Below are 27,028 nucleotides of genomic sequence, written 5' to 3'. Positions count from 1 at the left end.
TATATATATATATTCGGAGAAACACAACTCGGGATTTCTATTACCAGAAATTAACAGAAGAATTAAGTTAGCATGGAATACTTATGGAAGAAACTCTATCATATTTAAATCTAGAATGCCACTTTATCTAAAGAAGAAAACATTCGTCCAATGTATACTACGAGTCATGACCTATGCATGCAAAACCTGGACACACAAAACGGATATTATAAGAAAACTGCAGGTCGCTAAATGGAACGAAATATGCTGGAAATAACCAAGAGAGGCCGTAACAGAATAGAATACCAATAAGTCAAGTGGCAATTTTGACAAGAAGGACGGATAACAGATGGACCATAAAAAATACAGCATGGTACCCACGAGAAATCAAGAGATCTAGAGGAAAACCAAACCTGAGATGGGACCATAATATTAGGAAATTAGCAGGGATAACTAACAATAGACAACAATGGGCCCAACTACAAAGAGAGTATCTAAATATGTGAGATAAGCTACATCATAATTATTGAAAATGGTTGAATAAGCTAAAAATATAATGATGATTAATTTTTTTTGGAGTTTTCAACGCGTTTTTATTTTGTCATCTGGAGAGCAATAAAAAGCGAGATGCAATGAAAACTTTCTTTTTGTTGCTTTCTTTAATTTTTATCTTAGACCTGATTAAAATAAACTTTAGAGTCAGACGCGTATCAGAAATCAACAACCTCTGAATATTCCTGTGAAATCTTTTTGCAACTCTAGCAATTAGTTTTAAGTATCTCCTCTTTATAACGACGCGACGGTAATCGGCTTACAGCTCTATAAAATTATTCCAAAAAGACTTATCCCGTCTATATCCGAAAATATTTTTTTGCGAAAGCGTTTTGAAATTGACAGTTTTTGATATTTATTTGAGATTCGAAATGGCAGTCTTTTAGGCACTAGTATCTAAAAGTGACACTTGTTTAGGCACTAGTGCCTAAAAGTAAAAAATGAAACGTTAGAAACAATGAAAATATTTATTTATTATAAATCTTAAACAGAGTTGGCGGCTTTAATGTAGTGGATAACTTGAGGAAATAGGCTAGCAATACCTTTTCTGTGAAATTCTCAACATGTTTTTCTTTGACCCAGGTTTCAAACTTGTTGTAGGTGGTCTCGTATAAGTTTTTCGACTTCTCTAGCACTAACGTGGATAGCGCAGTTTCAGCAACTTATTGAATATCCAAAGACTCGTCATTATCACTCATTTTTTCATAAAACTTTGTAGGAAATACGGCGACGTTTGAACCTGGCAGAACTTTGTCATTAAACAATGCATAAACAATGCATTAGAAACCGATTACCAGAACATTTTAAAAAATGTTTTAAAATAAATAATAATAATATCATACACCTTGTTACATAAATAGCTATTTTCTAAAAAAGAATCAATAAAAACTTATTTTTAGTCTCTCATGTAAAAATCAAGCAACTTAATATAAAAATAGAATTTAATTTGTAATATAGAATGTAATTATTAATTATTGTAATATAATTTTAATATAATTAACTGCCATATAGAAATTCAAGATACTGCGGAGAAAATTAAAAGTGACAACTTTAAAGTTTTTTTGCTGAGTTTTCAACGCATTTTTCATGTTTTCATCAAGAGGAAAACGGAAAGCGACATGCAATCCAAACTTTTCTATTGCCGGGCCTGTTTTTGAATCCCTACTTCAAAGCGGATTGGGAGAAAGTTTAGAGTTGGAAGCGTATCAGAAAAGGCGATCTCTGGATCTGACGAGAGTGAGAAACTATTCGCAACTCAAGCAATTAATTTTGGCGAATGTCCTTTTGCTCGCAGCCAATCATCATTTTCCAGCTCTTTGATATTCTAAAAATATATTTATCTTTCTTCATAATCATCGATTTTCCGATATCGATAGAGTTAAAGTCTAGCGAATTTTCTGCCTCACATTCAGATTCCAATAAAAGTTCGCCGAATATGTGTTACTAGTTGATCCAGCTAACTTCGTACCTCCTAACAGTTCAGTGAGAGTTTTTTTACCAATCTTTTAGTACAGATCAGTCTTAAGTTGTCAAATTTTTTGTTCTATATACAGTGTTACAAAAAAAGTAATGAAATAAGGTGTAATTTTTGTAACTCAATTATTCGGCACAGAATTGAGTTTCAACAAAAGAAACTAAAATACGCCATATAGCACACAATTTCTTTATCTATTAGATTATCGATTGCTACCGGAGCTCTCAAAATGTTTGTATTATTTTTTAATTTTCATAGTTAAAACGATTATGATTAATTTATTTTAAAAATATCAAAGAGAAAATATGTTTTTTGACTAGATCTACCACCCTTCTTCAGTTCTCTTGTTAGCGCAATATTGTAAACAGTTTAATGCCGATTAAAAGTTGTCTCTTGATATTTTCTCGATTTCGGCATCTTTGATGAGATAAACCCAATTTTATTAATTTTCCTTGATCCAAGTCTAATAGCAACCCTTAAAAAAATAATATAAATAACTTGCGAAAGTTTTAAATAAGTACTCAATTGATTCCTCATCAAGAAGTATGAAAAAAGTTCCTATAAACATAGGTATAGAAATGCATAGTTTTAGAGTTACAGGGTGTTAAAACTTTTAAAAATGAGTTTTTTTTGTAATTACCTTAAATACTATTATTCTTTTATTTGAAATTGTGCTAGGTCGAACTATTTTCTTAATACTCGTACAACTAATTATTGATAAAAACATTAGGGCTCATCAACGTATTTTCCATGTTTTCAGCAAAATAAAAACAACGAAAACGACATCCAATCAAAACTTTTCTATTATCCTGTCTTTTTTTAAGCCCTATCCTTCGTCGCCAGAGGAAAAGTATAGTTTCGACACCCCTCAGATTGGCGACCTCTGAATACTATTGCTAAAGCTTTTTGCAACTTTAACAATTAATTCTGTCGAAGGTTCTCTTTCCCGTGGCTGACCTGCATTGTCCAGCTCGTTGAAGTTGCAAAAAACATTTATGTATCGTTCTATATGATTGAGATTTTTGCTGATATCGGCAGAACCTAAGCATTTGATTTTCACTCAAATTGCATTAAATTGTTACCGAATATTTAATTGTAACAAATTTTAGTTATTTAATAATTTTATTTACTTTTGTTAACATATTGAGTACTACAGGCATAATTTAAAAAAATATGATACGCACCTAGTAAATCAAAGAAATGAAAATATATAAATATAATATAAATATACAAGTCCAATATAGTCATCATTGTCGAATTTATGAAAAAAAGTTTTATATAAATGTTGCATAGTTTATAAAGGGGCATATACTTAACATATTTTGTTGTATACAGAGTGTCAAAAAAAAGTTATGATAAACTTTTAAGTTTTTTTTTTAAATTGTACCACCAAATTTCCTGCAGACAATTGAATTCAGCATAAAATTCTGTTATAGTACACTATTTTTAATTGAAACATTCTGCGCTGTTGCCATTTTATTTCTTATTTTTACTAAAACTTTAGTTAAAAACACTATACCCCCAAAGTGGTTAAAAAGTGGAGTGAATATAACTTCATTAATACTTAGCTATATTTTTCTAAACATCAAGAATTACAGAATAAATCCACAGAGAAAAATTTACATTATCCTAAACAGGGTATTTTTATATATTATTTAAATGCAACACACACATATTATTTTTCGTTTAAATGCAAAATTAAAAAATGTTTCTAAATTTTTAGCGGTTTTGCAGATATTTCCAGTATTATATTACATATGGCGTTTTATAACGGGAAAATACCAGAGAACCAGATACCAGAAAATACCCGCTTAAGATCATGTTAGGTGGCTTTGATAAAAATTTACTGTTGGAGAGCGATATTAAATAATATACCACGAATATCTGCGAAAAATCGTTAGAAATTTATGAACATTTCAAATACAAAAAATGTTCACTTTTTAATTGTTTATCAAAAATGAGAATAATATGCATTGTATTGTATTGCATTGACAAAGAGTGTGTCCCAGTTGGGACCCTCCATTGCGGCCGCGAGGGCCTATTGTGGCTCAGTTTCTACAAGCTCTTTAATAGAAAATAAGCGTTAAAGTTCACTCTCAAGACCGAGCCTTTTAACATAGGCCGATATATCCGAGGGTGATATGTCTCCTAGGTCTGATAGGCCTAGCATGGGTTTGCTAAACATCTCAAACCTGGTCCTTCCCCCATCTGGGTAGGTACACATAACGTGCTTCATTGTTTCGTCATCTTCTATACAGAGTCGGCATTTGGCGCCTTCCACCAGTCCCATCCTCTCTAGGTGTGATCTCAGGCGGCAGTGGCCCATGTATACTGCAGTGAGCGTACGTGCTCCATTTCTACCAGCCTTTAGGAGTTCTACCGTATGATCGAAAAAAAAACGGCGTCCAGTTGGCTGGGAAATGAACATCGATGACATTTCTCATATAAAATGACAGCGATCTTCATTCCATAGCCATCGCTGACGCCGTTTTTTCTCGATCATACGGTATAATGTACATAGTGTTGCATTTAAAAATTGCGATAGAGCATTTTAAATATTGCGATGTTGTTGACACCATGAAGATTACCCTGTATAAGATAATGTAATTTTTTCTTCGCGGGTTTATTCTGTTTTCCTTGTTGTTTAGGAAAATATAGGTTATATAATTATTAGTAAAGTTAAATTAATTCTAGTTTCTAACCACTTTTCGGACATAGTTTTTTTAACCAAAGTTTCAGTAAATTAAAAATATAATATCAAGACTGCATAGTGCTGGATATCTATACTTTCAACAAACTAATTTTTTTACATATCACTAAAGAAAAAATAGTATATTGTTAAAAAAAAAACAGTTAAATGGAAGTAAGACAATGCATTCTCTGCGTTCATATGCATTAGAATCGGAAATGTTTTCAACCTAGCCAATTGATAGTCAGAAACGTTAAGCCGTTACAGACAAAATTAAAAAAAAATGAAATGCCATGTACCGATAAAAAGTTTTTTCTCTCAGGTTTCGACGTAGTTTTCATGTTCCCATCAAGAGAACAACGGAGAGCGACATGCAATCACAACTTCTCTTTTGTCGGGGTTACGTTTTTCAGTTCATATCTTTCAGCCGAATGAGACAACATTTAGAGTTGGACGCGCATCAGAAAAGTGACCTCTGAATACTGCTGCCGAAACTTTTTGCAACTGTGGCAATTAATTTTCTGGAATTTCCTCTCTCTCGCAGGCGACCATCGTTTTCCAGCTCTTTGAAATCCAGAATAAAAAAGTTACCTGTGTTTAATAACTGAGAAAATCATTTTTTATATTGATAAAGGTCTTTCTTTTGCTTTAATTCTATTCAAAAGTTTGCCGAATATTCAATTGCAATTTTAAATTTATTTAGTTAAAACTGTTTTATACCTTATTGTTGAATCAATTCTTATTCATAATATTTTCGGTAGAATAAAATATCAATCTATATTAAATAAATAATAAAAATAAGAGTGGCAAAATAAAATTGAGATAAAATAATAGGATAAAAGGAAAGCACTAATATTTCGTTAAAACAATATGTCAGTTAAATTATGTTAAGAAAACCTAGATCAGATTAGGTTAGATTTGGGTTGTGGCTATCGGTCTGTTCCACTGTGGCCTTTTCAGATCTATCGTGATCCTGTTGTGATCTCTAGATAAGTTCTATCTGTTTGAACAACTTATAGACCGAACAATTTTGAAAATAAGTTGCAACAGAGATACCTCAAACAACTTTTCACAATCAAATAGTACCACCATGTTTTGAACGTATCGGTCCTTGAAAAAACCAGCTGCGAGAGCTGAAGTCATAATTTCTAAATCCTGCTTAAGGTGGGCTGGTCACGCATGCAGGATGAAAGGAAGCCGCTTATATGTTTTCTTTACTGTGAGCTTGTAGACGGCAAGAGAAACCAGGTGGACACAAAAAAAAGAATAAGAAGTAAGACTGAACTCTCCAAGTAACTCTATGTCAATTTCTAATAAATAAGTGCCTAATACATAGAACTAAATATTTCCTAGCTTGTCGTACTGACATAAAATGTGTTCCGTAGTTTCTTCCTCTGATTGACAATCAATCAGCATATTCAGCTTACAATGCTCTGTGGGTAAGCCAACTACAGATTTGACAGTCATTCTGTTTTAGCTTATCATCATCATGTCTGCAGTAAAATTTAGCGAATGTTCTATGAATTTTTTCACCTGTAGAGATCTGTTGTTCACCCACTATTTTGTGTCCATTTTGTGACTGCTTTTGAAGCGCCGCAGAAAGGTTTTGGGCCTATTAATGGGCCATTTTCTTTTTTAGTTTCTTCAGTATTTTTTTTTAACCATTTCATATGCATTTTTGTTATAGTAATTCCACAGTCAGTTGATCTGGTTTGGGTCCTTTAATTTGTTTAAACAGATGATGCCAATAATAGTGCAGACAAAGGGCAATGACGGAATTAAGATCCTCAGACCATTCCTACTGCCTTCGAAAGTATTATACCCTTGTGATCCTTGTGCCTCGATACCCAGGCTAACCTAACATTCCTAGTCCTAAAAATGTATTTTAAGGAAAGCGGTGCTTTCAGTCGAAATACATAGTAAAAATAGAATGTTATCGTCCAATCAATATCAATACTGATAGTAAAAAACATTAAAACGTTATGGGCAAAGTTATAATAAGCACTTATAAATGTTTATGAATAAAATATCGGAAAGCAACCTATAATAAATTAAAAAAAAGGTAATTTTTTATTTTTAGATGCTGAAGGTAAAATAAACTTAACATAATAAGGTAATAAAATAAAAATATGTAGTCATACTTACACCTTCCTGAATCAGTTGTAAATTATACTTGTAGTCGTCGTACTGTGCATTCATAATAAGTTGTCGCATACTTTCACGAACTACAGGCTGGAATTTGGAATCTCTGGCGCTGTTGTCTAAGAGAACGGCAGATCCGGCTAGCAAGATGACAAAGCAAAATAGTTGAGTCCCGATAAACTGTAAAAGAAGTAAAAAATATTTTAAGTTAAAATTTATGTTCTGAGTTTAGGAGAATCTTTAAAAAATATTATATGAACAAATTATGAGCAAATTAACGAACAAGTCGCTTATTTCCATCATTTTTTATGAATGTTCTATCCGCAAAAATTAGAAATTCTAAGGGTGTTAAACTGGGAATAAAAATATAGGGACCTTCAAAAAACATGTGCCATGTCTCTTGGGGAGATTCCTATTATATAAATAAGATTTATTTTTCAAATTAATATAGGTCCGATAATTCTGCTGTGTTTCGCTGCTGCAGGGGGTTAAAGTCTTAATAAGTTTTTTCGATTTATTAAAAAAAAATCCATGTGCTTTTAGCGATTCGAATGAAATTTTGAGGGTAAAAGTTACTATATGTGTGACGTATTTTAATGCTAAAAAAGTGTCGACATATTCAGCAGGGACGTGCATATGGGTTATCACTGGAATATTTTTTTAAAAAAAATATGTGCGTTACTAACTTTTTTTTCTTTTGTTGGCAAAGAGTGTAAACCTAACCGTTAAATGCTGATTAAAAGTTGTCTTTTGATATTTTGTCTATTTCGGTCTCCTAAAACGCATTTTAATTAATACACTAAATGTGTACCTATTAGTTAATGTTAAATAAATAATATAGAAATTAACTTTAATTTAATTTTAAATTATGTTATATATGTATTAATCTACAAAAGAAATTTTTCAAAACTGGTTTATTTTCTATTTTTTTTTATTTGTCCATTCTGTTTGGTACTAATCATTAACTGTTTAAAGATACTATACCGTGTGTTTTTCACAGGAGGCTTGTCCCTATATTTTTTTATATTTTAAGTAAAAAAAATGACATCAAGTTTCACTGGATATGATAATATTATCTTTTAATTCCTAGACGGTTTCATAGGTTTTTTTTACTCTATTCGATAAAAAATGGCATTGTGAATAGAATGAGATCTCATATGTAAACTTTTGACTTATTCGCTTAAAACCTATATTTAGATTTCAATATAGAGTACCATAGAAATTAACCATAAAATTTTCATAAAATAATGCTCTATCCGAATAACGAATATATATAATATATTCGTTAACCACCTACTTTCCATTTGAATAAATTAAGTTATGATTAAAAATACGATTTGGGCATCTTTTAAATGGCAAAAGAATATAACTAAAAATATTAGACAATGAAATCTATTTTTCCAATGATCCTTGATTAAAAATTAGTGATTTAACACAGCCATGGTCAAAAAATGTCAAAAGTTGTCCTATGATACGTCAATTTATTCGGAACGTAATTTTCTATCGAACTAAGTAAAATAATATCTCAGGCGCCATTTAAAAATTAAATCATGTAGACATGTCCGGTAAATCAGGAAGTGACCGACATTAATTGAAGACGTCAGTCATTAATTGAAATACACCAAATCTCGTTTTTCTGTCTGAGAAAATAAATTATAGGGATAAGCCACTCTCGAAAAACATCCGGTATATAAAAATATACCTATAACAAAAATCTATTTTAAACTTTTAACTCGTTATTTGCGGTATTTCAGTTAAAAAAGTTAGTGAGTCTATAAAAGGTTAAACCTACATCCCATTAATATTGTCCCGCATGTCAACTCCCACGTGTAATTCTCAGTTGAGGTATTGAACCTACGCTATCAATGGAAATATACCCTTAAAATAATATAATCTCATCTGTTCGTATTCACTGGCCATTAAGTTGTAAAAATGTGCTATTTGGTTGCAAAAGTGTAAACAATACATACTTATAGAGCCGATCGGGCAATTATTTGATTGCATGTGAGCGCGATTTATTAGAACATGTTGGTTATAAATCTGCAACTAAATAGTCAGCCGACTAAAAATTACTTGTCAATACATAGCCTATTTATATACATAGCCATTCTATTCAAAATGTCATTTTGTACCGTATAAATTAAAAAATACCGAGGAATATATTTAAAAATAAAAAGTTATAATAATTTCCCGTGAAACCGGAAGTGACCGAAAGTAATTGAATGCGTCAATCAAAAAAGTAAAAAAGTTATAGGGATGAGTCGGTTTTGAAGAACACTCCAGTATTACAAATTAAAATTACAAAGAAAGTTTAACTAAAACACATTAAAAATACTCTGTTGCTATTCTCTTATTAGTTTGCTATATTATATATTTAGAAATTTTACAAATGAAGACTTGAAGTAAATAATGTTCTAAGTGCCAAAAAATAGATTTGTCATGTTTTATTTGTAAAATGTTTTAAGTTCAATAACCAACAACATATATAAATCGCTAAGTGCCACGGCTATTAAACTGTGTTAAAAAAAACTCAACAGAGACACCGTCCGTTCTTATACATTGGTTATATAACAAAAAATGTTGTTTATCTCAAAATATTGATTTTGGCTCTTAGAGTATTATTTACTCAAAGTCTTCAAATTATCTAGAGAAATATGATTTCATAAGTAAGAAATAGAAATTTATACAATATTTAGATATTTAGTCATTTCAGTACTTTATTCTTCTCAGAATTTATTTCAATAACGGACATTATCCTCACGTTTGCCTTTGAAGAGTTTCCAACGAAATTTTCTATAATTGAACTAACTTTTTAAGTGAATCCGACAAAAACTTTCGCGGAATTTTAAAAGCTGGTGCTAGTCGTAAATAATGCAAAAGTTTTGAAATTCGTATAAATTGTAACACTCCGCAACTTTCAACTATTAAAACTTGATAAATAATACCCAAATAAACAATAAAATTTATTTTTAGGTCTTATAGAATATTCATGATTTAGAATATAAATTTGGAGGTACGGTAGTCTGAGAAAGATATTATTATAAATGAAAACTTTAAAGAGACAATTTTAATAATTAATTAATAATACATATAATAAAATTTAAATAATAGATTTTTATTATTTATATACAATATGATCGGAAAAAAAGTAGCCAGCGAGAACTAAATGAAGATCGCTGTCATTTTATATATAAAATTAAATGAGGAATGTCATCGATCTCCATTTCCAAGCCAACTGGATGTCGTTTTTCCTTCATCATACGGTAGATAAATTTCATATATGCCTTGTTGTCTATTTCACTAATTAAATAAACCACAGCCATGTAATTATATTAACATGCACGCAATGTAATTTGCCTAGTTGATTTTAATAAAATAACGTTTAGTGTTTTCTAGTCCAATAATTATTATAAATACACATACTTAACAAGAAACAATTACTATACTGTGATCATAATTAAGATTAACTATAACATTATATGAAGGTTAAATCAAACAGCATAAAACATTAAACAATTAAAAAATTATATTTACTAATAATACTGTTGAAACAGTTCTTTTGATGTTTTGTTTTTTAGAAAAATAAATAAATAGCGTCTTCATCTTTCACTGACTTTCGAACAATCCGAATTGCAAGATACCTAATGATATGACGATATATTTCAATTTTGGTCGGGATTAGAATACCAAAATTCCAATCAAAAACTAGAAATACTGAATCTGATTTTAAAAAACTGGTTCTCTATATTATCTTTAAAAGTTCTTGGCATGATGTAGTAATATTATAGTTATTTATTTATCAAGGGAATAATAAGGATGTCAATTATAGGGGGCAAAGTGTCTGTACAGAGGGCCTATGGCCCGAGGGACAATAGTTGCCTAATATTATTAACACTTTATAATTCCCTGGTACATAGATAATTTTATTTCTTACTGAATTGAGTATATATTGTCCCATTTTAAAACGACTCAAATATTACATTTACTTATCTTCCGGTATATTTACATTAACGCTGCTGGTACGAACTTTGATTGTTGCCAGGTTATTCTTGTATTAATTGATCTGCTCATAAACGGTTGTTGTCAATGGCGTTAAGTGTTTTGTCAGAAAATGCCTTTGGCCTTGGCGTTAAGTGTTTTGTCAGAAAATTTGGCACACGTTCGATTACGCTGCCATCAAAATGGGTGAAATATTTAAGAAGCATAACAAATTTTCCTTCCACTTCAAAGTTAATCAATTTACCAAAAACAATAAAAAAATACCGTCAGTGGCTGGGGCAGAAAAATATTGTATCAGGAGATGTCTATAGTATTTCATTGTTCTTACCCATAAATGGTAGATAGAATTATTGCATCTTAATTCCTCGTTAATAATGTACCAAGGAAGCTATGACTCTACTTATGGTTAGCGTTAACCAAGACGATAATATAAACTTATTCAATAAGAAATAAAATATAAAAAAATAAATATTTTTTTTTCTTTAATACCTCTTTAACATAAAACTCTTTTATAACGGTCTCATATTCTCGACGAGAAATACAGAATAGAGACATTTTCTAGGAAAGGGTAAAAGTAAACAAAGTCGTAAAAAGGGCAGTCAAAGCGATACGTATTTACTACAGTCACTGACACAAAACACAGGGAAAATTAGTTAGCTGCACGACACTTTCACAAACTAAAAGCTTCACAAAATGGCTACAACTAAAACTGAGTGAAGAATCCTGTACGCCCGTCTAAATACTTGCCACGATTACAGCACAATACACTTTTCTGTGGCAAAGTTTTTTAGCTTTGTCTTCGCTCTGTTCAAGGGATTTCAAATAAAGCTCTTTTAGATTATAATGTAACTGTTACCGGCAAAGTATAAAATTAAAGCATTCTGTTTAAAAATTAAATTTAATGATATCATAGTGGTATACATTTTACAGAATACCTATAAAATATTATAAAAAGTATGAAATAAAAAAATTGTGTGTGCACGGTGTGCGATTTGAAGTGAAACTTCTTACTAACAGTTATTAAATTGAAGGATTTGAATGACATGTTTTAAAAAGTGGAGTTTGTAATGTTGAAAAAGTAATAAATTAAAAATATTAATTAATGTTATTCACTTTCACAAAATTTCCATTAAAATGACCGTCTGTCCATCTGAGTACTCCATTCGGGTACCTTTATCCACGTGTCGAGTTCGGTTCCAATCGACCCATAATTAAGAAAAATCCTGATGATTTCGTCCATTTAAAGGCATCGGTTCGAAACGTCGAGTTGGCGTCATCCTGTAGACCGTCCCCAATTACGCCGAGTCCCACCTGGATGAAGATGTAAATGAAACGTTGCAGGGCTTGGTCGAGATCGGACGACACCACCGTTTGACGTTTCTTACGTCAAAACTAACTGTCGAAGTGACACGCCAAGTACTAACTAACTGTATGCTGTCAAGTTGGCCTTGGTCCAATCTATCGACATACCAAATTTCATTTAAATCGCACTATTTTTTTCTAAGCTGTAGGCTGTCCTTTAATTTTTGTCTCCCAGTGCGCGTAAAGAGGTTTCGCTTAAAAACTATAAAATTATTTATTAAATTTTACCTTGAATTTCAGAAGAACTTAACAAAGGTAACAGGAACGTAACAAATATCGCACAAGTGTTTCTGTAAACCTATTAAAACCGTTTTTTTTATTTATTATTGCAATTGCTGTCCTCCATTCACGCAGTTGTGCAGCACTGAACTGTTCAAGAACGCGATACTCTCACTCCATTCAATTGAGTCATAAAGTTCCAGAACTGTTCCGCGCCATATGAAGGCATCAGGCTATTGCGCACAGCTTCTTTCAGAACCGTTCTCGAGTAGCCCAGGGCTTAAAGTACTGGAACTTGAAGTTCGCGAATGGAGGACAGCAAATGTGAATTAGAGTGACATTTACTTAAAAGTCAACATTTTACTTGTTGCGCCACAAGCATGTTTGCCAAACTTACTAGCGGATAAAGCTTGTCGCCCTACTCAGATGTTCGGACCAGATTTTATTTATTTATTTTTTTTGTCCAGGTAAAAAAACAAAGGTTCACGAAAAAAGGGGTTGAAACCTCGGTTGAAACCAAAACAAAGTTGAAACCAAAGCAATAAAAACTCATTCGTGCAACTAATTTTGTTTTGTTGCTTTCAGCGTCTTCATTTCGTTTTCAGCGTGCACCAAGAAAAACATGTTCTGATTATTTTTAAATTTCAGTTTACCGACATCTTGATAATGTCGGAGCATAAAGAGTAGATTAAATTTAGAGAAAAAAAGAAACAAATAAAAATCCAGCGGTTGACAAACTTTAAGCAATTTTTCTTTAAATAAATCAGCTCATCATCATAATCAGGAATTCCTTTTTTCAAAACGTGCAAAAGTTTAACGTGTTAAAATCCCAACTAAATCAAAAATATTTTAGAGGTTCCTCAAAGGCCTTGAAAGTTTAATAGTAAACATAGCAGACTAATATGACATTTGTTGTAATTAACATTAATGTTGTAATTAACATTAATACATACATTATTTATTATGCCCAATAACAGTGTATTTATGATTAAAAATAATTTTCAGGTCATTCTTATGGGTTTTACTAAAAATCAACTAAAAATCAACTTTCAATTAAATTCAATGGATATATTTTGATACTTCGTGACCGTGGATGGTTGTAGTTTTGTAAAAAAAAACGTTAAAAGAAGTAAATGTCATTATATAGAAAAAATCTTTTGATAAGGATAGTTCTAGAATCTTCAGTTCATTATGGTACTTTATTAAACAATCACTGTTTGATCGAGGTCGAAACAACAATGTAGAAATTAGTCTTAGTAAATTTAAAAAAAAATTGTTTTTAAATTTATAAAAAAATAATTTATTTTTTTATTTGTTTTTTAATTTTATAAAGGAACTTTCCTTGTATTCTAATGTCATATGATGCTAGTTTTACGACCTTTAAGACCTTTTTGTGCAAAGGATGTCGCTTTCGCTAATTGACTCAGTCGTAAGTTGTTTTTTTTCCTGTTATACAATTGTAAAATGTTAATGCCTTTTTTTATTTATATATTTTAGAAACTGTCCTGATGATGAGAATAAAATTCTCGAAATCTTGACAAATTTGAAAAAGTAGTTTATTAGCCTGTGTAGTGATTATTGACTTTATCTGCACTGAAATTTTGAGTTTTTTTTTATAAATATTATATGTATTAACCATAGACTAATAGCCTATTAGTGCGCTTTGTTTACTATTTTGAAACTTCAAGGCATTTGGGGAACCTCTAAAATATTTTTGATTTAGTTGGGATTTTAACACGTTATTTAGTGTCACAATTGACAAGTTTTGGCACACTAGCCTACTTCAAATTTGGAAAAAAGTGAATTTTCGCTTCACCATAACAATCATCATGATTTGGCTATTTCCGGCCACTGCTGAACAAAAGCCTTCCTTTAACTCAAAAAAAACCATCCCTTTCTATCTTGTGCCACCTGAATCCAATTTCCAGCCACTATTTTTATAACATGTCTTCATTAATTCGTGTTTTGGTCTCCATTCCACAAGTCTCTTTCTCCATCGTCCATCTGTCATCCTAGTCACATGTCCTACTCAGTTCAATATAAGATAGACATCACAGCATCCTTTACTCCTGTTCGATTTCTTATGATATGATTTGGTATTTTATTCATAAGTGTAACTCCCAACATGAATGAATAACTCAGCTATTTAGACTTTTGATGAACTTGGAAACTATTTTCATTTATTTAAGACTCATCCTGTATAAAATAACTACGGTTACATATAAAAAAGAATAAGTAACTATATTAGACGCAACATTTTACTAAAATTTTCTTTATAGCCTGCCTGAAAACGTAAGTGAGCTGTTGGTTTTAATACAAATTAGAGGAACATAAAATAGGGATGCTTTTAGCCTGTATGATCTTAATAAAGGTCTCTCCTATTAAATAATTCATATACTCTAAAAGCCATAAGCTTAACTTTTAGCTAGAGTAAATATTGACTTCTCATAAACATGTTGAAGAAAAATACCAGTCAAGGTACAAGGAAAATTTATTAAAAGTAAGCTTTTATTCTAAAATGCTCGAGCGAAAAACTTTTACTAGAGATAAAAAATGCAAAAAAAACACTGTTTATAAGGATAGAAAACAAAGAATACTTCTTTTTATGACCCAGGCATCTCTAATGGCTGGAAATGGAAACATAAATTATATAAACGATAAACCTACTTTATATACGGAAAAGCACTTGAATTATGTCGTATTACTTAACTGCGTTTTTAGAATATTATAGGTTATTAAGGGATTTAAACGTTTGTTGATCAATATACCAAAAATATTCATATTTAAGTTTATTAACCTTCCCAAGTAGCATTTTTAGACACAAAATCGAAACAAAATATCTGCTTAGAAACATTGCGAAACAGTTTCGTCACATTTTTGACACATCTGTATCTAAACATAAATCGTTATTTGTTTCGAAACATTTACCAATATATATGGTTTCGCTACATGAGCTATAACAACAAAGATCTTAGTGTCACAAATTTTTCGATACTTTTAAGAAACAGATGTGGCTCACATTTACAGATTTCATACCCGCATTGTGCCTGAAAAGTTTCCATAATTTATTTGATATTCGGTCATATATGAGAACATAACCTTACATTATTGTTATGATTTTTTTCTGCCGTTTTCGCATTTAGGTATTCTTCAAGTTTATATACTCGTAGTACTATAATTAAAAAAGCAGAAGGAAGGACATATTATGGTGACTACACATAAATAGATATTTTTCTTATGCGATGTTATAATAATTTACTATACGCATTACAGAGAAAATTTGTTTTAGGAATAAATGTCAGAACAGTCACTACCCAAACCCAACAGGAGACCGAAAAATATGTTACGAGCTAAGGTTTTTTTCTCTTTTTTCTCTAATGGAATACATGTTTTTATGTTTTAATTATTGTGTTATAATCATTGTGTTATAATATCAACAACGGATATAGAAATTCTTAAAGGCGTCAGACAAGGATGTATATTATCGCCACTTCTGTTTAATTTATATTCTGAATCGATATTCCAGGAGGCGTTGGAAGATTTAGAAGAGGGAATAAAGGTAAATGGTAAACCTATTAATAACATCCGATATGCTGACGATACGGTGCTCCTAGCTGGCAATGAGAAGGATTTGCAATGCCTGATGGACAGAGTTAGCAGTATTAGTCAGAGCCATGGTCTTAAAATAAATATAAACAAAACAAAATTTATGATTATCAGCAAACAAAATATCGAAAATATCAGGATACAAGTGGAAGATCAAAATATAGAAAGGGTAAGAAGATTTAAGTAATTGGGTTGCTGGCTGAATGATAAATGGGATTCTGATAAAGAAATCAAACATAGAATTGAAATAGCCAGAAACACTTTTTTCAAAATGAAAACTCTACTCTGCAACCGAGACCTGAATCTGACTACTCGATGCCGAGCTACCAAATGCTATGTACTCTCTACATTGTTAAACGGAGTCGAGGAATGGACGTTGAAGGCACGGACCATGTCACGCTTGGATTCATTTGAGATGTGGTTATACCGACGAATGTTAAAAATATCCTGGACCGAACGAATAACAAATCTCGAAGTATTAGAAAGAATGTGTAAGGACCCAGAACTATTAACTACAATAAAACGACGGAAAGCAGCATATTTTGGTCATATTTTTCGAAATAACAAATATAGTTTCCTACAGCTGATCGTTGAGGGAAAGATTGAAGGACGACGAGGCATCGGGCGTAAACGGTTTTCCTGGTTGCGGAATTTGCGCCAGTGGTTTAATATAGGAGAGGCCAGTGCAATTATCCGTTTGGCTCAAGACAGGGAGGAATTCCAATTGATGGTCGCCAACCTCCAATGAGGAGAAGGCACACGAAGAAGAAGAAGAATAAGTAAATAAAATTGTTTTAATTATTTTGACAACAAGTTTTGATTGGCGTTGTTGACAGGTGACCAGTTCGAAATTACTACACATATAGCGCTAAATCGAAACATTTTAGAAACAAGGTTTCCATTTATTGTCGATTAATTTTCGAAAGACGAGTGTCTGTCTTTATGGACACAAATATGATAAAATGTTGATGATTTGTGTCCGACTCCATGCCAATTTTATAAAATAATGAATTAAAATTTCGCCATATTGGCTAGTGGTAGCGTTTTTAACTAAAAATATGTGTGTTATCGGCTGTTGAGCTTTTAAACTCATAAGAACGCGTTTTACTTACATTGATTTATATATTTTTATTTTCAGAACCATGATATAGAAATACAAATAAAAATCTATTTTTCAAACAAAAATATTTAGTATTAGCAAATAATGATATATAGAAAGGACATTAAAAATATGAAAGTACATTATTAAATTAAGGGATGAATTTGCTTTTGCCAGACATTTTTTGTGCGAGAAAACCCCAAAACAAAGATTTTAAGATAAAAAAATTATGGTGACATTCTTGATGGTTGTTTTCACACACAACACACAGACATAGACTATTTTAGTTTGGTATTTTGTTTCTTCACACTTCTTAGAAACAGTGGCTGCTGAAAACGAGAAATTCTTGGACACAAATTGCAGAAAATATTTCGAAACATTTCCTCTAAAAGTTTTGGTTCCGCATCGAAACATTTCGGCAAACAGCTTGTGCCACCAAATTGAAACCACATGTAATAAAGCCATATAAAATATATAGGTTTCGGAAATGTTTCCTATTTGTGGCATACCGTTTCCATTTTGTGTCAAGAAACAGATACAATTATTACAAACATTACCTAAAATGTGTCCAAACATGCTAGTTGGGTTAAGTTATTTTTTTAAATTTTCTTATCAAAGAGTGTCAAAAGTATAAATAGTTTTAATCATATTTGAATAAAATTGTTTAAATGCTATTTGATTGATCTCATTTATATGTTCTAATATATTTTCTGAATTATCTAATGTAATAGTTCTCGAGTATAGAAAACTCCGGAGCAACATATCCTGATAAAACATTAATTCGAGGAAAGTTAAAATATCGTAGGTACTTTGACAATTTCTCAAGTGCTAAAATTAACTGTCGAAAGTTTCAGTGCTTCTTTAAAACTTTCCAGGAGCTGATTTGCGAGGAAATGTTTTTGGGATTAACTAAAAGAACTCCAACACTAAATAAAATTTTTATGGTGCAAACTTTGTAGTCTTATAAAAACTATATTCTACTCAATTAACTTCGAAGGGGAAATAAAATATATTATCAATTTAACTCCAAAAATTTATCGAAGAGAATGTATGTTATATTATTTTTTATGTACGTTTTTTTATACATACATTGTTTAAAATATGAAATGACGCTGTATCAATAAATGGACTAGTTTATTTTATTTTAATAAAAACTGCATAGTTTAGTACATACTGTATCATCGTCATCATAATTTTCAGCTTATTCAACCATTTCCAAATACGGTGTAGCGTCCCTCACATATTTAGACATTTTCTTTGTAGTTGGGCCCATTGCTGTCTCTTGTTGGCTATGCGAGCTCAAGTTATCCCTGCTAATTTCTTAATATGATGTTTCCATCTCAGGTTCGATCTTAATTCCTCGTGGGTACCATGCTGTAATTTTTGTGGTTCATTGTTGTCCGTTCTTCTTGCCAGGTGTCCTGCTCATTGCCATTTGAAGGATTTAACTCTGTGAATGAAGGTGCCCGGTGGGGTAGAGGTACAGCTCTCGTCTACCAATTCAAAGGTTGTCGGTTCGAATCCTACAGCCGGCATTTCATCAGCCAACTATTTTTAATAAAATTAAAATAGTTTGGATACCCAGGTCGACTTAGCCTTAAATGAGTACTTGGGATTCACAATCCTCAGGTAATAACAGGCGGTTGAAGCGTAATGCTAGCCACCTTTGTATACCGAACGGCTCTAGCATGACAAGCTGTACCTTACTACTCCCAAGGCGTTAAACGCTATATACCCGAGCTATTATTATTATAACTCTGTGAATGATATCTATTACCTGGGTATTTTGTAGTATCCACTCTATTCTTTTACGGTTTCTCTTGATTATTCATAGCATATTTCGTTCCATTGAGCGTTGTCCAACGTGAAGCTTTCTTACGATGTCCGTTTTAAGTGTCCAGATCTCGCATGCATAGGTCATGCCCATTAGTACACATTGGTCGAATGTTTTCTTTTTTAGATAAAGTGGCTACTTAAGTACTCCATACTAAGTTAATTCTTCTGTTGATGCCTGGCAGTAGAGATCCCAAGTTGTGCATTAGTTGTCCCAAAGGTATATATTCTTCTATTATTTACAGTGTTGTGTTGATTATTAGAATATCTTTTCTCTCTACTAGTTCGTTGTACATTACTTTAGTTTTTGCTAAGTTTATTTTGAGACTCACTTTATTGCTGGATGTGTCTAGTTCATTAATTTATGTTTGTACGTCTTCAGGACTATTGGCAATTATACTATGTCATCATAGAATCTTAGATGGTTAAGTTATTCTTAATTTATTTTTAATTCCTTGTTGGTCCAGTCCAGTTAAGATGATTTATTTTAATGTTGCTGTAAACAGCTTTGGGGATATCGCGTCTCGCTGTCGTAGGTACTCCTTTGCCAGTTGGTGTAATACTTTTATAAAGTCTTGGTGGAGAAGGAATCAAACCCCTTAGTTCATGACAAAAGTATCTTTATTAATGATTTTCCATTACAGGCATTGACCGATGACTGGGTCATAGATTTTGCTGCGTATGCAATAGTTGCAACATATTTCCTATTGCCAAATATGTAACAAACCAACAATTTATTAGATACAGGGTGGTCTATACCATCATATTACATTGGAAACTCTGGGGTTGGTTAATATATCACTAGCGTGTACCAGCGACTTCGTTCACGTCGAATTAATCATTTGTAATGGTGATGATAAAGCAAAGCAAGAATTTTCATTAACATACAAATGGCGATATTATTATATAAGTTGCTAATATTTGAGGGGTAGTTTCATCTCGTTGGAATTTCACTTTCGAAAGAAAAATCCGTTTGCCAAAAATAAGCTTTTTACGTCAAGCAGTTTAAGCAGAATCGTGGTTAAGAAATTACCCAACTTTTTGGAACACCCTGTATGATTTTTTAAAAAATTTCAAAATATGTAAAAAAACAAATAAAATTATGCTTGTCCAACATTTTCCCGAAAGACAACCGTTTTTAAATAACAAATATTGTAATATTTGGGGGGCGTTTCACCCTCTTGGAATTTGAGATTCGAGAACCTCTCCTTATCGAACACCCCACAGTCAATCCCTTTGCAAAAAATCGGCTTTAAACGTCAAACGGTTTAAGCGGGATCGTGATTAATCAATGACCAGATTTTTTCAGAAACACCCTGTATACATTTTTAAAAAATCTTAAAATATGTAAATCAACAAAATAAAATAACCGTGTTTAAAAGCGTTTTTGGGAAACTTGACCGTTTTTAAATAAAAATATTGCCTTAATATTTGAGGGTGGTTTCACCCTCTTGACTGGAATTTCGAAAAATCCCTAGAATCAACCCAATGCCAAAGGTGGGCTTTTTACGTTGAGTGGTTTGAGCAGGATCATGCTCAAACTGATTGATGATTAATCAGTATGTCAGTCACTTAAGGATTTTATATATTAGGTATAGATTGCCGCGAGTTTGGATTTTGTATATATTGGCGAGATTTTCTATATAAGATCTGTCAATACCTTGTTTTGCTAGGGCTTCTATTATTGATATATCGAGTCGAAAGTCTTCCCAAAGTCTATAAAGGCTATGGCCAGTGGAAGTTCGTCCTGTATACTTTCGTTCGCTCCATACTGTATACTTTATTCAATATAATTTCATTTAATTACATTATTTTTATTAAAATCTAATTTTACTGTAGATATTTAACACAAAAGGTTAATTAATTAAATACAGCTTTACTACTATACAGTTTTATTGCTATAATAGCATAGATATTTTAGTTAACCATTAAATTTTCGTTTTACTAAATTTAGTACCATAAAATATTTTATATGTCTCTAATTTATATACCGAAATACAGCATTTTAAGTTAAATACACAAAACATGTTGATAATTAATTATCAGTTATTATTTAGTATAATAATGTCGAAAGCAATATTTAAACGTTATCAGAGACTTCATTTTATATTTTTGAAATACTTATGAAATAAAATAAAATAACGCCGTGAATAATAACTAATATTTATATTATTGCACTGAAGTGCATTCAACTATATTTGTTATATTGATGTAAAGATGGGCCCAAACATGTAGGTTTAGTATTGTGTATTTTAATTTTTATACAGAATCGTAATAATAAAATTGAATTAATCTCAATTGAAAACGTAAATGTCTCTTTTTATTTGTTTTACCATATTAAATTTGTTTAAATTATATTTCAATGTTAATGTAAAATGTACAGGGTTTTAGAGGTGACAGAATAAGATGGAAACGATAAAATAAGGCTCATCAATGCCATTCACAGGGCCAGAACCCTTCGACGCGTTGCAAAAGCAGTTACAAGAATGGCCATAAAACAGTGCCAACAGATCTCTAGAATGAACTTTTGCTTAAATCATATTTTATTATTAAATATTTCTCCTAAAGGCGCTCCCTTTGGGAGGCTAATAAAATAATATATGACCTGAGACAAAGGGAAATTACCGTATAGTCTAGATAGAAATACCAGCTAGTCTCTAGACATCATTTACAAAAAATTACATAAAATTTTAAAATTAACACTAATTACACAGAGTTTACAAGTTCGGATCAACTTTTGGACCCGAGCAGATGGGAATGATTCTTAACGTTATTTGATGCCCTGAACTCAGATCGTCAATCCGTTGTCAAAATTGGCTCTAGTTTTTGAGTTCCCGCAATATATCTTAGCAATTTCAAAGAACAAAAATACGCTGAAAAATGCTTATTGCAAATATTAGTAATGATTTATAAGTTAAGGATATAAAAAAAAAGATTTTATGATTTGTCTAGGGTAGGCAAGCATACTTTTGGCTACAATTATATGCACGCTCTTGATATATTTCTTACTTCTAAAGAGCATTGAATCGTAAAATAAACATTTAGTTCGGTATTTAAATTAAGGAAGTTGCTGATGATGATTTTTGAAAACTATTCTTGTTATTTTTGGTTTTATCATTAATTATTAAATAAGAGGTGATATGGAGAGTTTTCTGTACATGATTGTGTAGGGTAGCCAAACATAAATTCATAAAAATTTCATTTTCTGATCTTAGAATAACTGAAATCAATTACTTGAAAACCTCTACCTACTTTACATTATAAACACTTTTCTAGAAACATAAACACTGAAAGAACTTCATGTGGAAATAATTTAATTTAATTTTTATTCTGAAATAAAGTGGTGTTAACTTTAGAAGGACTTAAATAACAGTTACATAAACGTTTCTGTTTATTACAAATGCTGTTCTAATTGTAAATACGCAAGAAATTCCTTGCGGAAGTTCATCGTTCCGATTTTGAAAGAAATATTATAGTAAATACATTTTAATAAATATAAAAATAATAGAAGCATCACGACTGAAAATGTTTATATCAATAGATTTGTATTAAATTTTAAGGAAAAATGCAGAATTGCAGACAAAATGTTTAAACAATCTAATTTGTATTAATTTAGAAGAAAACAACAAAAGAGGTTCAAATAACACACAGCTAAACTGTCTTTTAGTTAGCTGTATACACTAACTGTCGGCAATTGTGTGGGTGTATGCAAAAATACAAATCATCCAGCGGCATGATATTTCTATATCTGTAAATGGCCTGTGAAAATCTTAATTAAATTGTCGTTAATGGCGAGATAAACTTAAACTTTAAATAAATGCCGTCCAACAGCGGTGCACTGTAATTTAAACATCAATACCATTACCAGGGGAAAAATGTCATGTCGAAAAACTTCCAGACACAAATTTTTCGTAAAATATTGACGTTACTTCAAGAAATTGTCAGACGTCAGAATAAATATGAAACTTTTTCCACCCTGTATCTCAGAGCTAAACATTTTGGGACTGTACATTTATACAAACTTTTTTTTTTGTTTGTATTATTTTTTCTGCAGAATATGCTGAGTAAGAGTTTTCGAATACGTTGGGATAAATGACAGGCATTTCATCAAAGGAGTACAATTTTAAATCACGATAATTAAAACGAAACCGAAAGGTATTTGTTTAGCCTATCCGCTCCAAATGTTCTGTGTGTGTGTGTATATATTTGAGCGAGTGGCTTAATGAAAATGGACAAACTTATGCATCAAACTTCCATGAATAATTTAATATCGCGCGGCAAATATTCAGGGTGTGGATTAGGACGCACCTTTGAAAATGTATTCAGTTTTTGTATATTTTAGATTGGACAGCACCCCGAAAACGAATATGAATTCAATTAAGGTATCACGCATGAAAATCATAAAGTTTTACCGCATATTACTTTTGCTGCGTAAATGAAATAAGGGGAATGTCTGCACGCAATATGTCTCAGCGACAGTTAATTGATATGAAACGTTTTTACAATTTTCATAAATTAAAAAAAAAAAACTCTCAACATTGTCCAAAGTTGCAAATCATGTATCACATTTACATTTTAACATTGAAAATGTTTCTGTTACCCTATATAAGGGAGCCCAAATCTAATTAAAATGCTACATTTGCCACCATGACGTCATATGTAAGGGTATAGCAAATCTCGGCGCAGCGGCGTCAGTCGGCCAGCGCGCGCAGTAACCATTACATCGCTAATTGTTTGTGTTAGTATATCTTTATTGGTTTAAAGCAAAATATGGGGTTTGCTTTGATACCTTGTCAGGACAGAGAACTTTTAAAATTGTTTCTTTTTTTTCCATTTAGGCCTTCGTTTTTCGTTAAATGAAAGTTATATTAAAAAAATCTATTTTTCAAACCAAATTTTCGCATGATTGAAATGATTATGCATGTTTAAAGGATTTTTTTTTTTTTGTCATAAGCGCTAATGGAAATGTTTTTTTTTTGTAAAATAATTATCAAAAGAATTACTCCTAGAGACTTTATTGTGTACTGGATCAAAATAAGTATTTGTTTTCTCTATATAAAATGTATTTGTTTTAATATATCGATTTTTGATGATAGTGCCCCTTTACCCAGTCTAATTTTGTACTACTTTCGGAATAAGGGTCCCATATCATGTACTGTACTTCCATCCCTGAAAAATTTAGCTTGTGACATCGAAGTGAGAGGTAACGTCAAAATAAGCTACCTACATCATAGCCTTGTATCATAGGTAGGTGTAGGTACTCTAGGTATATTCTACCTAGACATTAGCTGAACTAGCTGACAGCAGTAATTAATTTGTTATCCGATAAGTAGTTGTCATTATATAAGTTTAATCATCTTATACCTCCTATAACGGTGGGTTTTGGATTTTTCCTGATCCCGGTTTGTTAAACAAAATATACTGGGCATATAAATGCCTGTTACAGGTTAATTCGTTAAAGAAATATGTTACACACATATTTTAATAATATTAGTATAATAGTAATGGCTATATTATGTTATAACACAATACATGTATTGAATGTACCTATTTTAACCAGTGCATTGTTTTGTTTTAATCACAAATAAAGAAATGTTATAGTTTTATTATAAAACAATTGATTATGAATTTATTTACACAACTTACACTGTTTTCTGTAAGGGGTGTAACCAGGAGTATATTCGTAACCTCTTACGATATAAGGGGGCACAAAGTGTTTTATTACTTAATGCTTAAAATTTAATAATATATTTGTACATAAAAAAATAAAATAGACTAGAGAAAGATCCAATGTATGTATTGACGTAATTACTAAATAAGTACAAGATTTTTTTTTCTAATTATTTTAGTGTATTTTTAGTCACTTAATTATAAAGGAGAGATATCCAACCATTGCATTATTTACTCACAAATAAATGTTTTATGGTTTTATTATAAAACAACGATTAATTTATTATACACCCCTTAACCCAAACACTCCAAGTAGGATATTTCGTGACCCCTTATTTAAAGTGGACAAACTTTATTGGTCAATGTTTTAATTACCCAGCGTCTTTAATAAAAATCTAATGTAATTTTTCATAGAAATGATCTGACATAAAGAAATCAAATTTTTATCAAAAAACTTTTGATTATCTACAAGGATTAAACCGCTGACAAATGTCTGTATATTAGTGCCAAAGTAATGCAAAATACAAATTAAATACAAATTTCTCATATAATGCCCACTAATCCCATACATATATAAAGCTCAAAGGGTTTTTACATCCATCCCGCCGAAACCACTTAACCAATCTTGATGATTCTTTTTTAAATGAAAGGTGTATATGTGTAGATTTGTTTTGAAGTATTTTATAGTACTTAATAGCTATTTCTTTGTGTAAAACGACTAAATACTAAAACATACCCTGAAAAACACCTACACTCAATACCTCCAGAAATAAAATATTTATCTAAAAAAAAAAAAAAAAAAAAGGATTATATTAAGTCAATATTAAGTTTTAGATATTTTAGGGGTGAGGTTCATGCCGCCAGCTTTAGATACATAAATATTAGCACAAAGGTTCGTTTAAACGACATTAGTGAATTAACTACACAAAGCGATTTTAGGAAATTCATCCTCTTAGAGAGTAAAATTATCTCGGAACAGTTTGTTGTATTAAAATTCCTTACTATTTGGTTTAGAAGAATGAAATCCTACAAAAGAATTAGAAGAAATTTTTAGAAATTTATTTTTTTTTTTTTTTTTTTTTAGTAAAATTTATATAAAACTTGGTGACCCCTGGATTATACACATAAAAGAATTGGCACAAAGGTAAAGCGAATTTATGAATTTTATACCCTTAGGGAGTAGAATGGGATATTAAAGTTTGCTGTACGAAATGCAATACTATAACATTTTAAACCAGACAATTATAGAATTTTATACAAGGGTTTATTTAGTGACATCATAACAGAAATATATCTTCCTCAATTATGCTCAAAGAGATAAAAATAATAACCTATAGAGTATTGAATTGCTCTTAATAAATAAAAAAAGATGAAAATAAAAGAAACATCTATGCTCACTAGCTCTCTATAAAGTAAAAATCATTTTAAATCAATGCATAAACGATTCGAGTTGTAACGCGAACGTAGTCATGAGAAAAAGCTAGTAATTTATTAAATTATTTTATTTAACTCATTAATTTTCATTGAAAAGGAATTTTGTAATTCGCCACTATATTAGTTAAAACTAAGAAACTCATATCAAATTTAAGTTTTGCGATTTTGACTTATACTTTACAAAATCTGAACGCACATTTCAAAGAAAAAGTTTTGATAATATTTGTGTAGATCGACTACAAGTTGTATAACATGAATTTCTACGACCGGTCTACCTATTGGTCTGCAGCATCGCCTTGTGGTACAAACGTTGGCCTGTTAATCTGTGACGTGACACAACAGCCAAGAAAAACGGAAGCGTGGCTAAGAATTTAGTAATTTAAAAAGTCTTAGATACAGTAGTAGGTATTAAAAGTTTGTGTTTAAAATAGGGTTTGCCTTTAACGGTTAAAAAATTATATCGTAAAAGTGTAACTTTCCGTAAAAATTCTTTATCTGTCATTGATCATGATCTGTCATCATGTTAACCTGATAATGTTTTGTATGTTATTTTATTTTTCCAGGGTTTTGCTAGCTTGTTTTACGGATGGGTGCGATCGCATAATTAATAATAATAAAAAAAAAAACATTTAATTTTAACATTACTACTTTTTCAGTGAATCTTTAAATCTGTTGTTTTTTTTAAGTTCGTTATTTAAACATATGTATGTAATACACTCATATTAACACTAATCATATTTTTACCTTTTTATTCATCATTTTCAATGCCCCCCCGGTTGCATCTTTGTAAAGGACTGTGAATTTTTTTTTCTTGTTCTTATTTTAGAAGGCATACTTGTTTTATGATCATGCCAATACTGTATGGCTGAAGTTATACTTAAATAAAATGGCGCTCGCAGGTTTAGGACCAGGAATTAAACATTCCTTTTATTTAAAAAATTGCCGACGTTTCCACGTGTATTTTCATCTT

At 31.1% G+C, this 27,028-nt stretch overlaps 1 protein-coding gene across 1 annotated transcript in view; it reads right to left on the bottom strand.

Annotated features, from left to right (window-relative positions):
- Nucleotides 1-6,839: 6,839 nt before the first annotated feature.
- LOC115883092 (tetraspanin-2A-like) overlaps nt 6,840-27,028 on the bottom strand; it is a gene marked incomplete at its 3' end in the record, with an annotated part of 204,586 nt that continues 184,397 nt past the window's right edge. The window contains exon 3 of the mRNA XM_030901374.1: nt 6,840-7,016. Coding sequence (XP_030757234.1) covers nt 6,840-7,016 — 177 coding nt within the window. The remainder of the gene's footprint in view (nt 7,017-27,028) is intronic.

Source organism: Sitophilus oryzae, unplaced genomic scaffold (assembly GCF_002938485.1).
Source record: "Sitophilus oryzae breed Bouriz unplaced genomic scaffold, Soryzae_2.0 scaffold_1806_pilon_pilon, whole genome shotgun sequence".
Lineage (NCBI taxonomy): Eukaryota > Metazoa > Arthropoda > Insecta > Coleoptera > Curculionidae > Sitophilus > Sitophilus oryzae.
Note: the sequence above shows the minus strand (reverse complement) of the source record. Positions and strands in the feature narration are given on the sequence as shown.